At 39.1% G+C, this 17292-nt stretch overlaps 1 protein-coding gene across 2 annotated transcripts in view; it reads right to left on the minus strand.

Moving 5' to 3' along the window:
- Positions 1-17292, minus strand: part of PTPRR (protein tyrosine phosphatase receptor type R) — a 246474-nt gene that overhangs the window by 84936 nt on the left and 144246 nt on the right. For both annotated transcript variants that reach the window (XM_043565026.1, XM_043565027.1), the window contains one exon: positions 10747-11009. In XM_043565026.1, coding sequence (XP_043420961.1) covers positions 10747-11009 — 263 coding nt within the window. The remainder of the gene's footprint in view (positions 1-10746; positions 11010-17292) is intronic.

Raw genomic sequence — 17292 nt, forward strand, 5'->3', positions numbered from 1 at the left:
CACCACCATGCGGGGAAATCAGAATCAAGAGAGAAAAGGAGGGTATTGAGGATTGGGGCAGGCAGGCTGGGGGTGCCTGGAAAAAGAAAGCATTTTTGAGGCTCATATTAAAACCTCTGATTTAGAATAAAAATTGGCTCCTGAGTAAGAGGATTTATATCTTTTTTTTTTTTTTTAATTTTTTTTTTAATGTTTTACTTTATTTTTTTTTTAATTTTTTTTTTCAACGTTTATTTATTTTTGGGACAGAGAGAGACAGAGCATGAACGGGGGAGGGGCAGAGAGAGAGGGAGACACAGGATCAGAAACAGGCTCCAGGCTCTGAGCCATCAGCCCTGAGCCTGACGCCGGGCTCGAACTCCCGGACCGCGAGATCGTGACCTGGCTGAAGTCGGACGCTTAACCGACTGCGCCACCCAGGCACCCCGAGGATTTATATCTTATAATACATATTAGGCAATAATAATTTAATTTGACCCATTGTCTTTAAAATAACTTGTGGATTGAATGAGAAATGAGAATGATTGGATGCCAAGCATTGGTAGAAAGCACATCATATTTCAAAGTGTTCACACCAATTTGTTATTTCTTAAGTTACAGCTCTTTCATCACTACACTGGGACATTTTTCTAAACTACCTGTCAAAAAAGATTATGTTTTACCTGCCAGAGAGGACATTACAGTTATGGATTTTTTTTTTTTTTTTTTAAACAAAAACAAGAACGAGCTTCCTTTCCCTAGTTGAGACTAGTTAAGAATGGCTTCAACATGCAGTTCTCCACTAGAGGGCACTATTTGCACATACTATGATCACATAGGCTTCATCTAGGCTGGTTTCAGAATGTATCCAAGAATGGAGCACTCCCACCATGTTTAAATTACATCGAGATAATAAGGAAGCATTACTGAATGCAAATGTCATTTTAACGTTTGTAATATACATGCAGGTAAGACAACAACAACAAATCCATCACTTGAAAAATAATTTTGCTAGAGTCACCTGCTGTGGGCGATCTGTGATTTTTTTTTACTGTTTTGCTATAGAAGTCATGTATTAATAGCTGGGAAAATCCGATGAGAACACAGTGGAAACTCACTTCATAGGAAAACAATGTTTGAGCACTCCAGAAAATGATGTAGTGGATCCCTGAGCTGTTACATATTTCAAAGAACTCCAAAGGCAACCATTTGCCTGCAAGGTAAAATCTCCTGACACAGTACAAATATTCAGAGCTGGTCTTTCTCAAAATAGGAAGCAAAACGTACTCTGGGAATCATCTGTGCCTGCCCTGATTAAAATGCTTCCACAAAAAAAGGCCACTTCACCTAATTCTTTCAACCTGTACATCTAGATCTGGAACATGGTCCCCTAGCAAAGACTTGAAATCTCTTGAAAAAGCCCTGCCTTTAGCACTTTCTATATCAAAACTCTAATTTGATAGACCACGGGTAGAGAGGAATCAGTGAATCTGAAAACATTATACCATAACAACCTCTTCTTTAGGGTCAAGACAACAGGAGAGCTCTATAGAAATGCCAGCATTATGCAGTTAGGGGAAGTAGGCATAATTTTCTCCAAAAATAGATCATATCTACAGAATGGTTCTAAGAGTTCCCAGAAAAGAATTGGGCTTTGACCCCCATCGTGGGAGTAGAAATGGAGACCACCAAGTAAAGCTGGAAGCCAGGGTCCAGGATCAGATTACAAGTTAATGGGTGTTGAAAGATGGGTCAGGATGGCATGCTGAGAAACTCTTTCTGCTTGAATCTCAGGACCTAGGAGCCCTTGTGATGGGTGGTCTGATGGAAGACACAGAGAAGAGGACCCAATGGCCCTTACTCCTATTATTCCTCCAGGGGCCACCCGGGGAAGGGAAGGTGGGGAGAGGAAAGGAGCTATTATAGTGACCACCATCACACCCGCTTCTGGGTCTACACTCCTGGGACTCACTCAGCCACAAAGTCTCAAACATCTCAGTATGCTTTGAGAAAAGCTAGGTCTGTGCTTGCCAACAAGTGGTGGCCAATTTTCCCCTATTTTTAATTCCTTCAAAATATGTATTGGCTTTTGTTCTTCTGTCCCTGGGTTGTATCCCCTGTCATTTCTTTCTTTCATTAACCACTATTACCTTTTGTCTCATGACTTGCCATTGATTTTTAGGCAGATTTCAAAACTTTGGCCTCCATTTTCTTAATCTCAGTGGGTTTTTTTTTTTTTAATAAGGAACACTTTACAGCTCTGTTTTTCTAACCCTGCAGAATACCAACACACCTCCATAAAAATGCACTCATGTCTATCCTACAAATAAAGAGGAAAACAGCTTGATGTTAACTGTAAACAAAGGGTTTGTGCCTATTTCCAAGGCCTCCCCAACTCTGGATATCCCCATAAAAGTAATTTATAAGGATAATAAAAAGTAATTTATAAGGATAAGGATTATAAGTGATAATCAAAACCAAGGGAAGCCTAAGATTATATCAACTGTATCAGCTAGAAGGAGGTAGAGCATAGTGGTTATATGCAAATTTATGTTGGATTACCACCGGGCCTCTAGAATGGGAACAACCAAATAGAGGAAAGGCTGAGACAGACTGGCAGTCAGACTGGCACCCTCCACTTTGAGTGTTTTGAATCTACCTCATAAAATTGAAATTTACTTGTTTAGAATCTGAAAAACATTTGAAAGCCAAGCATGAAATTTGCTAAGAGGAATAACAGCAAGACACTCCATAATATACCTACTTAGTATATACATTGATTTGTAACCTATTTTTTACCTATTTTCCATAGAATATAGAAATGTGCTTCCCTGACACTCCAAGGTAGTACTTGTTAGGGGTACTTAAACAAGTTTAGCATCTGGAGCCAGATTGCTTCAGTTCACATTCTGTTTGTCACTCTCACAACCCCAGTGAACTTACTATTATGTTATTTGTATCATAACCTAATCTCTCTGAGCAGTCAGCTCCTCACCATAAGGAGGGGCTAATAAGTCCCTTGTGAGGATTAAATGAAATAATGCATGTAAAGTGTCAATAAATCTTATTGAATTGTTTTGAATGACATTACCTGGGGTTAAATTAGGATTAATTTCTAGATGGTTGTTTGTTATGTATTATGTTATGATTCCCATATTGTCAGACTGGAAGACATGAGTTGTGGTTGATAGACAGCGCTGGGTGGTGCTGGGTCATAGGTTCCATCAGAATGACTGGTGCTTATTTGAAGGAGGCTTCCTGGTATGTGTATCACAGGCAAGATCAAGGAAGTCTGGAGTATAAACCTAGCTCTGCTGTAACTAGTGTCACCACCTTTGGCCAGTGTAGTCATGTTGTGGGCGCTCCACCCAGATCACCTTTACCAGGCTGACGCCCCTCCCTATCCTTCCCCCACTGTTGGGAGTTTTGGCTGTGAATGGCCCACAGCTGCCACTTCTCTGGAGAATCATCCTTGGCTGATGGGAGTGGCCTAGGCCAGAGGCGCCTACAAAGTTATGCCTCCACCATCCCCAGGATGGCCTGAAGTCAACGGCTGACTGATATGGGGGGTACAGATGCCCACCCTGAGGTAGAACAACTGTTCGTGAGGTGCCACTCATGCTCCAGGGCTCCCTGCCTGAACAGGCTGAGATCAGATGTCAGCTGAAACCACCTCTTTGCTTGGCTTCTCCTCTGTTCTGCTTCCCCTACTCTCCTTTAGGCTTCTCCTGAGAGCATTGTCTCAGTAAGTCACTTGGACAAGATTCCTTGTCTCAGGCTATGCTTTTCTCACTTAAGACCTAAAGGAGAATTCTAGGTCTTAGTTTCACTAGACAGAAAATGATGGGTCTATTTCATGAATACAGATTTTAATTTCCAGAGTAGTTTTGTCTTTGTAAATGTTGTACCTTGACATTCAGTTGTGTCTATTCTATCCTTTTCTTGTATTTCCCAAAGGGAGATTAGTTGAGGAGCAATTAGGTATCTTCTAAGTCAAAATTTTTGAGCACTGAAATGTTTTTTCACTAGGGAGAGCAGGGGACAGAAGTCAGAACATTCCACCTTGCCTAGAGAAAATTATAGTAAATGCAACTTTTAGTTTAGATGTAAAATACTCAACATTTTCTTGGCCAGGCCCATGTTTCCATCGCTTCCACTGCTGCAGGCATTTTTAACTTTGAAAGCAATCTCCCGGGCTCAGCCTAAAAAACCTTGTTTTTTTTAAACTTGTTTAAAATTTTTTTAACGTTTCTTTATTTTTGAGAGAGAGACAGAGTGTGAGCAGGGGAAGGGCAGAGGGAAAGGGAGACACAGAATCCGAAGCAGGCTCCAGCAGCCCCAATGCGGGGCTTGAACTCACGAGATCATGACCAGAGCCAAAGCCAAGTGCTTAACCGACTGAGCCATCCAGGCACCCCTAAAAAACCTTTAAAGTGACATAGCTAGGTGTTACATCATCATCTGCACATTTATGGACACCTAAAGAAACCATATCATGGTAGAATTAAAGAAACGTTAGAGAATGTTCATTCATTATGGCCAACCTCAGGGGCTAGTGGAGGCCTCAGGTGTGATAGGAAACCTCCGTTAATGCCACATTCCTATCAGCCCACTGAGGAAAAAAAGTCGGGAGGAGTGAGGGTGCCCTGTTAAACGAGACACCCTTTATGGACTGTTCCTTAACTATTCTTGCCCACTTTTATTTCTAATGGAAAATCAAATTAAGAAATAGTGGGAATCTACCCATCTGCCTGTTAATTTCCTTTCCATAAAACTGGCTGTTAGTCATACAGTAGCATAAAGAAGAAATTTGTAGGAATTTGTATTTTCAAGTTCTCTGCTTTCCCAAGTGAAGGAAATGTATCATTCTAGGGTCTGAGTGTGATCTTTTGGTTACTGGAAATTTGGAAGCTGGTTCGTATACAGTTCTCTTGAGAGTGACAAGCAGGGAATTTGAGGAGGACCGGGATGGGACAAGAGAAGAGGGAACAGGAGCCGGCTCTGGCCTCATGCTGTGTCAACATGTGACCTTGTTGTCCAGCTTAACTATCACCAGAGCTGTGCAAGGCACGTGCTATTCTCCTCATCACAGGTGAGCAAACAAGTTCCCAGTTTTGTATGCAATAGGTGTGGGGCAGACCTCTGAATGCACCTCTTCAACTCATAGAGTCACCATGGGAAATGAACTCATCTGTTAGATGACAGCGGGTTTAATATTACTGATAGTTATTAGATTACATTAAACAGTAAAATTTATAAACATATATTTATCAGTAGGATGAGAAAAACTATAAGTCAATTGACATTTTAAAAGGTATTTATGAAAACATAAAATAAAAAGTATTTATGATGTCAAATGGCAGGCTCAACCCTATCAATTCAGTTAAAAAAAAAAAGAAAGAAAGAATGCTAGATTTCCTTTTCCTCCTTAAAGGCAAAATGCCATTTTATATTGATTGTTAATTTTTTTAAAAACGTATATTCACTTATTTTGAGAGAGAGAGCACACACAAGAATGCGAGCAGGGTTGGGGCAGAGAGAGAGTGAGAGAAAATCCCAAGTAGGCTCCTGGCTGTTGGCACAGAGCCTGACATGGGGCTTGATCCCATGAACCATGAGGCCCTACTCGAGCTGAAATCAAGATCCGAACGCTCAACCAACTGAGCCACCCAGGCACCTCTTGATTGTTAATTTTATCTTGTCCTTTGAAAAAAAGCAGAACAGATATTATCATGCCTATTTTGTACATTGCAGAAACGACACAACATAGGACTTAATTATCTTGTTGACTCACTTATTTAGTGAATGTCAGAAGCAATATTAGCACAGAGACTTAGCCCTGGAGTTTATCATTAGGCTATTTGTTCTTGTGGAAGTTTCCTTGGAAATATATGAGATCTCTAGATGCAAAGGCACATTAATTAAGAAAGTCCATAATATTTTTCTGTGTTTACAATGTACCAGGGTCGCAGGAACCACGGTAGACACAAGAGCATTTGAGCCTATACCTGTCCTGAAGGGTCTTCCAAGCTGGTGACGGGACAGGACAAACTACTTGAAAACCAGTGTTAGTCCCTTTCTGAATAATTATTCTTTAATGAAAATCACTGCTAGAGGAGCGGTGCATGTGAGAATTCAGAGGTGTTAAGAATCCCTGTGGGGATGGATAAGTGTCACAGCCAACGGTAGGAGGTTAAGTTTTGGCTGGGATTTAGAGACTAGAGATAGACAGGAGGAGAGAGAAGAGGGACCAGGTGAACACAGATGCAAATTTAGACAGGACTACAGCGCACTGGAGAAGACTGGATGGAACGGAAGGTGTATTTTGGGAGTAGCAGCAAACATATTTGGAGAGAAGGATCAGGGTCCGATAGTATAGGACCTCTAAGGTCCAGCAAGCTGGTCTGGGCCTCAGGCTATAGGCACAAGGGAGCTTTTGAGGATTTTTACACAGCAGTACTGTTACAATGCAAGCACTGTTACAGCAAAATAAATCTGAAGAGTGTATGGCATGAATCGAAGGAGGAGAGAAGAGGATTAGATCAGGCAGAGGAGATGAAATAAATGAAATATGTAACACATGCTCCTCCTGGTGTCATTCTCATGATCACAGGACACAGTAATTCAAATAAGAACTAATGAGATCTGGGCCCAGATCTCAAAAAGAGAAATCAATAATGAGAAAATCCGAGGAGCAAGAATCAATATGATAATGGTGACTAGTTGGAAAATTTATCTTCATAATTTTGGGGATATATTCTTTGTGTTTAGGTAAAGCATTCACATTCGGTCTCTATAGTTTCTTTTATTTATTTATTTTATTTTTTAAATTATACTTTATTATTAATAATGTCACAGGAATAGATACTCTCCATCAGAGATGAGAGATTTATATGGCATGACCCAAAATATTTTGGGGACAAGTGACTCATAGTTTAGCCTCTATGGTCTCATGGAGATTTTAATGAAGCCAGATTTCCATACAATAAACAAGGCATTATTATTTGACTTCAGGATCAGAAGATGGAGGGATATAAAACACAAGTCTATTTTAAAGACACCATTAGAACACATAAGCATAAATTAAGTTTTAAGGCTTTTAAAACTCTCAGAAATGTTTCTTGATTGCATGGAACACTATACACCTGTCATATTTTACCACTCTTGAAATATCACTATACCATCTTAGCAGGGAATTATGGCAGAAAAAATGGGGTGAGAATAGAGGAAGAAGGGGTGATGGGAAAAGCAGTGTTTCCCTACATCTGAAAGCTCACCTGAGAATTATTCATTATAACATTGATCATTCATTCATTCATGCAAGCATTTATTTCCAGGAGCTTTTGCTTTTTAGGAATTATGTTCTACATGTAATATGTAAACCATATATGTGTCCTTAAGAAGCTTAGTCAATGGGATAAGATAGATTAGTTTTACGTACACTTGAGAAATGCTATAAATACTGTATGCACACAGGGTTGTGGAGCTAAAGTAGAAGGGGGCAGAGGAGATGAAACTGAATGAGTAATATTGGTGAAGTGGGCTAGAGGAAAAAGGAGAAGGAAGGAATGGCTTCTGGAGGAAGTGACACTTGAATTTCCCTCTCCAGATGCCCTTCCTACTCCCCACTCCCTCTTCTTACCTTGGACCCACCTCCCTAAGTAATCCAACCACAACCACCTTTTCTGTTGCTACCTGACACCCAGATAGCTCCTAAAGCAGTGCCTCCAGCTCAAATCAGCCTCTCTGATGGAACTTGGAAGCTAAGGGAAGAAAGGAATCTAGGTGGGAACCTAACGGTGGCCACCAGACAGCCAGAAGGATAGTGTCTTGGAGGCCAAAGAAGAAGATTTTAGAAATGAAGTAGACATTGGTGCTAGATGGGAAAAGAAATGAAATATGAGCTTTGTATTTGGTGTTTAGGCCATTGATAAATTTGGCAAGTGTGCAAATAGCAAGGATTAAAGTTTGAAAATGACCAATGAGGCAACGAATACACTCTACTCTATTAATAAGACACTCCTCTGAGAAAGGAAGGAGAGACAAGAACCAGAGAAGGAAATGGGTTAAAGAAGTTTCTTTGATACAAGAGAATCTATGCTAAAGTGATCACGTTAGCAAAGAGGGCACAGTTGAAAACAGAGAAGGAAAATTGATGGAGCGAGCTGTCAGGAGTGGGAGCGACTGACCGGAGGAGTCCGTGTGGACAGAAGAGCTTTCTCCTCCTCTGAGGTGGGAAGGAAGTGGGAGGCGATGGGTGGGGAGGCGGGGAAGTTTGTAGACCAGGTGGCAGGGAATCTGACACTGATTACACACTTACTCTGCTAGAGTCCCCACGTGGACCATGAAGATGAATAAGACACCATCCCTGTACTCTCCGTTCTCAAACGTTCGCTTCCTTTAAATGAATAAAGGAGTAGTTAACCTTATGCTGCTTGAAATTCAAACATGCCCAGCAGTGGCTGACAAAAGGTAGGATTCTGGCAATAGGTACTTCCTAGAGGATTTCACCACTGGCCTTGCTTAGAATTGGCAGTGCATGATGAGTAAAAGTTAGTCTGACTTTTAGGTAGCTTTATTATCATCTTTAAATCATCTGTAGAAAATGACCACCTTATTGCTTTCATCGGAGCAAATCTCTTCTGCCACCCCGCTTGTGGTACATTACCTCAGATACTTGCTTTGAGGTTTCATTTGGAAGCAAATCAATGTATAAAACTCATTTGAGTGACAAAAGCAAAAGAGCCTGAAGGAAGCAAAGAAGTCAAGTTTAACCCCTTCATATTACAGATGAAGAAAGTAAGGCCCAGATAGGTGAATGATGCATTTGAAGCCACTCAATCCAGCAAAGGGCAGAGCTGGGTCTGGAATCCAGTTCTCCAGACTCCTGGTTAGTCTCCAGGAGAAAGTTCCATCTTGTCTACAGCCCAGACAGCAGTGTTGTGGTACCCAACTAAGAAAATAGTACCTGGAGATCCACATGGATCCATCAGGAAACCAACCAGTATTTGGGGGTGATGAGGAAGGAAGGAAGACTTGATTGCTCTATGTTTTTCTTCTGTTATGGAGTCAAAGTGTTCTCCCTTTACAGGACTTTAGAGATCACTGCAACAAATCCCTTTCTTTTTACTTCATTCATTTTTTTGGACAATATTTCAAAAAATTTGAATGACCACTTTGGTCTTCTGAAGTTTTTATATTTTCTTAAGGGATGTGGCATGTGTGAGTATGTGTGTGTTTGTGTGTGTGTGTATGTGTGTGTGTGTGATGGGAAATACATTTAGAGATGTGATCTGAAAACCTAAGACAACAAAATGGACAGTGACAGAAAATGAAGATATAGGAAAATAAGAGGAAAATGAACCAGGGGGGTGTACCTTGAGAGCCTCTCAGTTCCCCCACTACCCTCACATGCAGTGTTGGATATAACATCAATCATATATATATATATATATTTTTTTGAGAGAAAGGAAAATAGAAAGGGAGTGAATGGGGGAGAGGGGCAGAGGGAGAGAGAGAAAGAGAGAGAGAATCCTAAGTAGGCTCTACACTTACCACAGAGCCCAATGGGGGGCTTGATGCCACAACCCTGGGATCATGACCTGAGCCAAAATCAAGAGTCGTATGCTTAGCCGACTGGACCACCCAAGTACCCCATTCATATTTTAAGTATAGATAGGAAGCTTCTTACTTTAAGAAATACCATGCGGGGTCGGGGGGGGGGGGCACCTGGGTGGCTCAGTCGGTTGAGCGTCCTACTTCTGCTCAGGTCATGATCTCACGGTTTGTGAGTTCGAGCCCCATGTCGGGCTCTGTGCTGATAGCTCGGTGCCTGCTTCAGATTCTGTGTCCATCTCGCTCTCTGCCCCTATCCCACTGTACTTTGCCTCTGTCTCTCAAAAATGAATAAATGTAAAAAAAAAAATTAAAAAGAAAGAAATACCTTGGGAAAGCCTTACTTGATATTTTGGGGGAAGTAAAGAATTAGGTTTTATGTACTTTGCATATCATGGTTTTCATATATTGGCTTTGTTTTGAGTGAGAATGTGTCAGTATAAGTACATCACAAAGGCAGGTAAGGCAACTAAAAAAATGTCATGGATTTTGAGATTTACTGTTTGCTCAGAAGAAGCAGAGGGACAACTTCATAAAAAATTGATTTGTGGGGTGCCTGGGTGGCTCAGTTGGTTGAGTGTCCAACTCTTGATTTTGGCCCAGGTCATGATCTCACAGTTTGTGAGTTCAAGCTGTGCATCGGGCTCTGTGCTGACAGTGTGGAGTCTGCTTGGAATTCTCTATCTCTGCCTCCCTTTTTCTCTGCCCCTCCCCTGCTCACACTCTCTTAAAATAAATAAACTTTAAAAAAATTGATTTGTGACAATGATTCTTCCCACTTTACATCAAACAACGTGGGCTTTGGTAGGAAATACCTTAAGTTTATTCCTAGTCCTTCTATTTACCAGAGTTTCAATGACAAAGGAGATAGTGTTATGTTACATCATCAGCCCTTAAAATGTACTCAGTACATTTGATTATAGAAGCTGTTCTGTACTTGAAGATGACCTTGGCTTGGGTCTCCACAGGTTAAATGGAATCTGATGTAACGAAAATATTTTTGTAACATAGCTAGATTCTTTGTAACATAGAAAGATGGCAGTAAACGATTTTAAATCCAATATGCCAATCATCTCTGGTTCTATCATTTTTAATTGGTGAATAATCTTTTAAAAAAAAGTAACCTGTAGGGGGATACAGAAAAGCTCTTACCTCTCCTGAAGTCCTATGGGCTTCATTTTGAAAGGAGAAGGGCAGACAGCGGTGGTAGCTTTGATCTCAGGAGCGTATCGGCCTTGAGGGTCCACAACCACATTCAGCACCTTTGGGGCTTGCTCGGGCTGGACCATGCTGTTGACTGTCTTTGCCTCAGACTGTGCTGGCTGTAATGCAATGGGTGATAGGTGGATCTCCTGATTTTTCTCTTTATCTTGTCGCAAGGAAAACTGAAACTTTTCTTTTAATCTGTAAAGAATCTATAGAAGGAGATACAAAGTCTTGCTGTCATATTTTGCACACTAAACAACAAAATATAATCTCTTCCAACCCGACCCAGAAGACAAACTAAAATGAAGGTTCAATGATAATACAACTAAGCAAAGCCTTCCAGAATGGTCTCTCAATTTTATTATATTGAGATTTTTTTCCCCAAAAGGATATAGTTGGTATTTCTAGTTGTTAAACAAATGTGTTAATGGATCTATTCTTCAAATATATATTCAAAAGAAAATTTGGCTAATTTTATGAAAGTGCCAGATGTCAGTTTGATCACATGCAAATCTTTACTCAAAATGGCTGAAATGGAAGGCTGATGAAAGGAAGAGCCATGAAATATGTATGGGCTGATGACATTTACAGAAACAGAGATCTTCATCCAGTAAAACATGGGAGAATAAAATCTTGTAAAATATTAATGAAAACATGGTTATGTTATAAATCTTAATTTCTTATGTTGGTAAATATCCACACTAGCCATGTATTAACTTGAATATCTTGTAACTTCTTGAAAAATTTAAATGTAGGGCACTTATCAAAGAAAAATTTGGATAACCAGAATTTCATTTCTTACCTCTTTCCCCTTTTAATTAAAAAAAAATTTAATGTTTAATTATTTTTGAGAGAGAGAGAGAGAGAGAGAGAGAGCAAGTGGGAAGAGGAATAGAGAGAGATACACAGAATCTGAAGCAGGCTCCAGGCTCTGAGTTGTCAGCACAAAGCCTGACGCAGGGCTCGAACTCATGAACCACGAGATCATGACTTGAGCTGAAGTCGGGAGCTTAACCGACTGAGCCACCCAGGCACCCCTCTCCTTTTTAATCTTGAATGCATGTAGGAAAAAGCAAACATATTACTTTCCTCCATTCTCAGAGCCCTTTCTGGAATGGCTAATTCACTTCAGAAATGGTAGGATTGTCATTTTTAAATTTTTGAAGGAATTGGGCTGACTTTGCTCGACCCTCCATGGACTGAATTGTGAGGGAGTAGAGTTTGTTTCTCATCCTTAGGCTTCTCTTTTAATCAGTTTTTCTTTTCTATTTTTATTTATTTTTTTCCTTTTTAATTTATGATTGACTTTTATTTTCTAGAGAGGGAAAGAGTATGCAAGCGAGGGACAGGGACAGAGGGAGAGAATTTTTTTTAATGTTTATTTATTTATTTTGAGAGAGAGAAAGCTCTAGTGGGGGGAGGGCAGAGAGCAAGAGAGACAGAATCCCAAGCAGGCTCCAAGCTGTAAGCTCAGAGCCCAATGCAGGGCTTGAACTCATGAACCATGAGATCATGACCTGAGCCAAAGTCAAGAGTCAGACACTCAACTGACTGAGCCACTCAGGTACCCCTATTTCAACTTTTTTAAAAAAGATTATTTTATCTTTTCTGGTTTTATTAAGATGTAATGGACATATTATATAGTTTAAGGCATACAACATAATGATTTGATTTTTTTTTTCTCTTAATGCTGACTCCTCTACTCCAATTACCACAGAAACTATATGCCCTTGGGGTGCCTAGTTGGTGGCTCAGTTGGTTAAGTGGCCAGCTTTTGGTTTCAGCTCAGGTAATGATCTCATGGTTCATTGAGTTCGAACCATGTGTTGGGCTCTGCACTGACAGTGCAGAGCCTGCTTGGGATTCTCTCTCTCCCTCTCTCTGCCCCTCCTCTGCGCTCTCTCTCTCTCTCTCTCTCTTTCTCTCTCAAAATAAATAAACTTAAAGAAGAAACTAGATGCCCTTGTATTTCTTCAAGTATGTTCTCAGGAAGTGACTTGATAAGTTAATGCACATAAAGGGGTGACTTAACCCATTGTCTGTAATTACAGCACTGACAATGTCTGCATTTCAAAAAGCTTTGGGCCAACTGGACTCCCTTGTTTAATGTCTGAAATCCATTAGCTGAACGAGTGATATTTTAAGGGAGAGGGCTTTCTTGGCACTTTTCAATCACATTCACTCTAACTAGTCCTAAGACTAAGTCTTTCTTTCAAAGTTCTTTTAAATTCTAGTTATATCTATATTTGAAATCTACTGGAAAAAATATATATACATATACATATATATTTGTTAAAGAATTAATAAACAGAAAAATTAAATTGCAAAATAAATTGAGAAAGAAATAATCTGAAATAATGGAGAAGATAAATACCTTTGAGAATGTATTTCAGGAAAATTTTAGAAAATATTTGTCTAATGTTCTCAAAATACATTGGTAGCACTTGTGGGTATTTATTTGAGGAAAATGAAAACACTAATTCGAAAAGATATATACTTACCTATGTTTACTGCAGCATTATGTAGTAACAATAGCCATGATATGGAAATGACCTCAATGTCCATCCATTGATGAATGGATAAAGAAGATGGCATATATACACAATGAAATATTACGCAGCCATAAAAAGAGTAACATCTTGCCATTTGTAATAACATGGATGGACTTAGAGTGCATTATACTAAGTGAGATAAATCAAAGAAAGACAAATGCTATATAATGTCAATTATATGTGGAATCTAAAAAACAAAACCAATGAGCAAAGAAACAAACAGAAGCAGACTCATAGATACAGAGAACAAACTGGTGGTTGCCAGAGGGAAGGGGGTAGGGTAATGAGGGAAATAGGTGAAGGGGATTACGAGGTACCAACTTCCATTTATACAATATACAAGTAACAGAAGCATAGGCAATAGACTCAATAATACTATAATAACATTGTGTGGTGGCAGTGGTGACTATGTTTATCATGGTGAGCACTGAGTAATATATAGAACGGTTGAATCACTATATTGTACACCTGAAACTAACACACATTGTATGTCAACTTCACTACAATAATAAAAATAGAAAATGGTTAAAATGGGCAAAAAATATGTTGTTAAAAAGTCTGCTTAACAAAATAATATTCTAAAAAATCAAAAAGAAGCAAAACACAAAAATGTAAGATGAAAAGGTATCAGACTGAGATGAAGAAGAAAAGGATTTTAAAAGGTGAAAACTCGGGAGCAGGATGAAAATCTTTTAAGCAGTAAAGAACGGAAATGACAATGCAGAAAACACAGCCAGTGGCGTATGTGGCAAAGTCAGGAGATTGCCGGAATATATAGCAAAAAGATAAAGAGAAGAAGGTGAAAACAAGGGAAACAATGGCATACAGAAGTCAGAGAAAAGTCACTGTGAACGATAAACCAGACTAAGTGAGAGAGCTGTGAATCATTCAGAGCTATTTTTCAGTGCCCACTGAATGTCATGTATTGTGAGACCTACTGAGGATTCTGCTATGAACAAAATAAACTATACCCTGTTCTCATGGAATTAGAGATATGGAATGAAAAAGGTGCTCAGTCAAAAAACATGTCAGTTGAAAAAAGAATAAATGTGAGAAGAAAATGGGAGAGTTTTTGTGACTGAGGAAAAAATGCATTTACAAAAAAATGCATGAATTCCACACCTCGATAAATTGAAGTTCATGAGAATGAAGCTAATAGTATCTCAAATACACAAGGTGTCAGGGAATATACTGCCTGTGTACATTTCCTGGAAAAAATTAACCCAAACTCATGAGAAAGATGACTCAAAATTAAGAACTAAAGAACTAGAAATTGTGATATAAAAGGGAGTTTTGAAATTATGTAAAAATGAGTGAAAATGAAATTTAATTATGTCTCAGATCTCGGATTATAACAAGACAGAGGTTTGGGCAGAGAGATAAGAAATAGGAGTGATTGTACATTAAGTGATTTATTTATTTATTTATTTAATTTATTTATTTAATTCTCACGTTAGATAACATACCTTGTAGTCTTGTCTTCAGGAGTAGCATCCAGTGATTTATCACTTACATACAACACTCAGTGCTCATCTCAACAAGTGCCCTCTTTAATGCCCCTCACCCATTTTCCCTCCTCTTCCCCCACCCCATGAACCCTCAGTTTGTTCTCTGTATTTAAGAGTCTCTTACGGTTTGCCTTCCTCTTTTTTTTAATCTTATTTTTCCTTCCCTTCCCCTAGGATCAGCTGTTAAGTTTCTCAAGTCCACATATGAGTGAAGTCATGTGATACCTATCTTTTTCTGAGTGACTTATTTCGCCTAGTATAATACCCTCCAGTTCAATCCATGTTGTTGCAAATGGCAAGATTTCATTCTTTTTCATTGCCGAGTAGTATTCGATTGTGTATGTGTATATTCACCCGTTGATGGACATTTGGGCTCTTTCCATAATTTGGCTATTGTTGACAGTGCTGCAATAAACATTGGGGTGCATGTGCCCCCTAAGTATCTTTGAAATTAGGGATACAGATGGAATCAGAGTTAGGATGATCACTATAGGTCCTTCTGACTTAATTATACATTGAAAAAACTACAGTCCATCTGAATCATGTGGCTTGCCCAAAGTCAGCAGTCAGCGAGGGCAGATCCAAGTCCTGGGGCAGTTCTGTTTTGCAGACCCATGTACTTTCCACACCCTTACATTACTTCTGGTGCTGCTCTTTGCCATGCTATCATTCTTAACGATTGACTCTGACATCACATCTGCTGCAGATCGGTTCTCACCACTGGCTTTCAACACCACCAAATCTAAGAGTATATCTTTTGTGGATTAAAATCTCTCTTTAAGGAAAAGGACTATGCACCTAGGGAGTATAACTACAAATGCGTTCTTATAAATTGAACTGTCAGGCAATTAAAAAGAATCCTTTTTGTCTTTTATTCAGTTCACTTCCTCATACACTGGAAACTTTTATACTGGTGGCGTTCACTGACAAAGGTAGGGTAAAACTAAATCTTAAATTTTTGAAAATGATGGTGCTAAATATTCCTATGAGAAATATTACTGCATAAGAAACAAACAAGACATCTAGTATTAAGTGACAAATCTTCTTACTCTTACTATAATTACTTTTACGAGCTATAGGATAGAAAACATTGAAGATAAATATCCCTACCCTGTGTATGATGCCTAAGAACTGGGGGGGGGCAGTTAATTTACTGCTTCTCTTCAGTTTTCATAACCCTCAAAGGCACTTTGCCACCACTTTGCGCAAACAAAATCCTAGAAATACGAGAACAGTAACAATAAGATAACACAAGATTGCTAAGTTAAATACATAATTACTAAAAGATGAGGCAATAGAATTTAAGGCAGGACATATTTTTAATTTATTTTTATTGATTATTTTAAAAAATATTTATCTATTTAAGTAATCTCTACACCCAACATAGGGCTCAAACTCACGACCCCAAGATGAAGAGTCGCATGCTTTTCTGCCTGAGCCAGCCAGGTGTCTCTAACTTTTTATTTCTTAATTGCAAGCCAGCTATTTACTTGAATGAGAAGAGAAACAAATATATCTGTACCTTCACAAAAATATCTTTAATAAAAGATAATACATATGTTATATATTCTTAGTTCTTCACATCTGAATATAATATGTACATCAGAACATTTGATTGCCTGTTTACATTTGGGTTTTGGAGAAGCATATTTTCATTTCCAAATTGGAATATTTGGAGAAGCATATTTTCATTTTTAAAATGAAAATTTGGAGAAGCAAATATTTATTTTCAAAAATGAAAATGAGACAGCCAAGGAAATAACAGCTTTCTCAATAGCTCTTGACAGGTAACTTTTATGATTATATTGGTATAGAAGGAGCTCTAGTCCAAAGTCCTTCTTTACTTCATGAGTTTATGTTCTTGCTGAAGAACCTTTGCCACATATTTTTACAGTCATTGGCTTACTTCATCACTGGTTACAGGTCAGCTTTTTAATCTGTGTCATATGTGTACAAACTGATGCCTACGCCTTTGATTAGGTAGAACTGATGCCTACGCCTTGGAGAATATATAATGCTTACAAGACACTTTAAAAATACTCAAGAGTGAGGACACCTGGGTGGTTCATTTGGTTGAGCATCCAACTCTTGATTTTGGATCAGGTCATGATCCCAGGGTCATGGGATTGAGCCCTGCATCAGGCTCTGCACTGAGCATGGAATCTGCTCAAGATTTTCTCTCTCTCTCTCTCTCTCTCTCTCTTCCTACCCCCCCTTCTCTCTCTTTCTCTCTTTCCCTAAAATTAAAAAAAAATACTCAAGAGAGAGACTTGGTTGACAAAACATGGAAAGAATGGAAGATGCTGTTACCTGGCAATAGGTGGGTTGTCATGGAATTAAGTTGTAAGACAGTGGTTCTCAACCAGCAGGGATTTAGCCCTTCAGGGGCATTTGGTAATGTTCTGAGATGGTTTTGGTTGTCATACTAGGGT

Source organism: Prionailurus bengalensis, chromosome B4 (genome assembly GCF_016509475.1).
Source record: "Prionailurus bengalensis isolate Pbe53 chromosome B4, Fcat_Pben_1.1_paternal_pri, whole genome shotgun sequence".
Taxonomy (NCBI): Eukaryota; Metazoa; Chordata; class Mammalia; order Carnivora; family Felidae; genus Prionailurus; species Prionailurus bengalensis.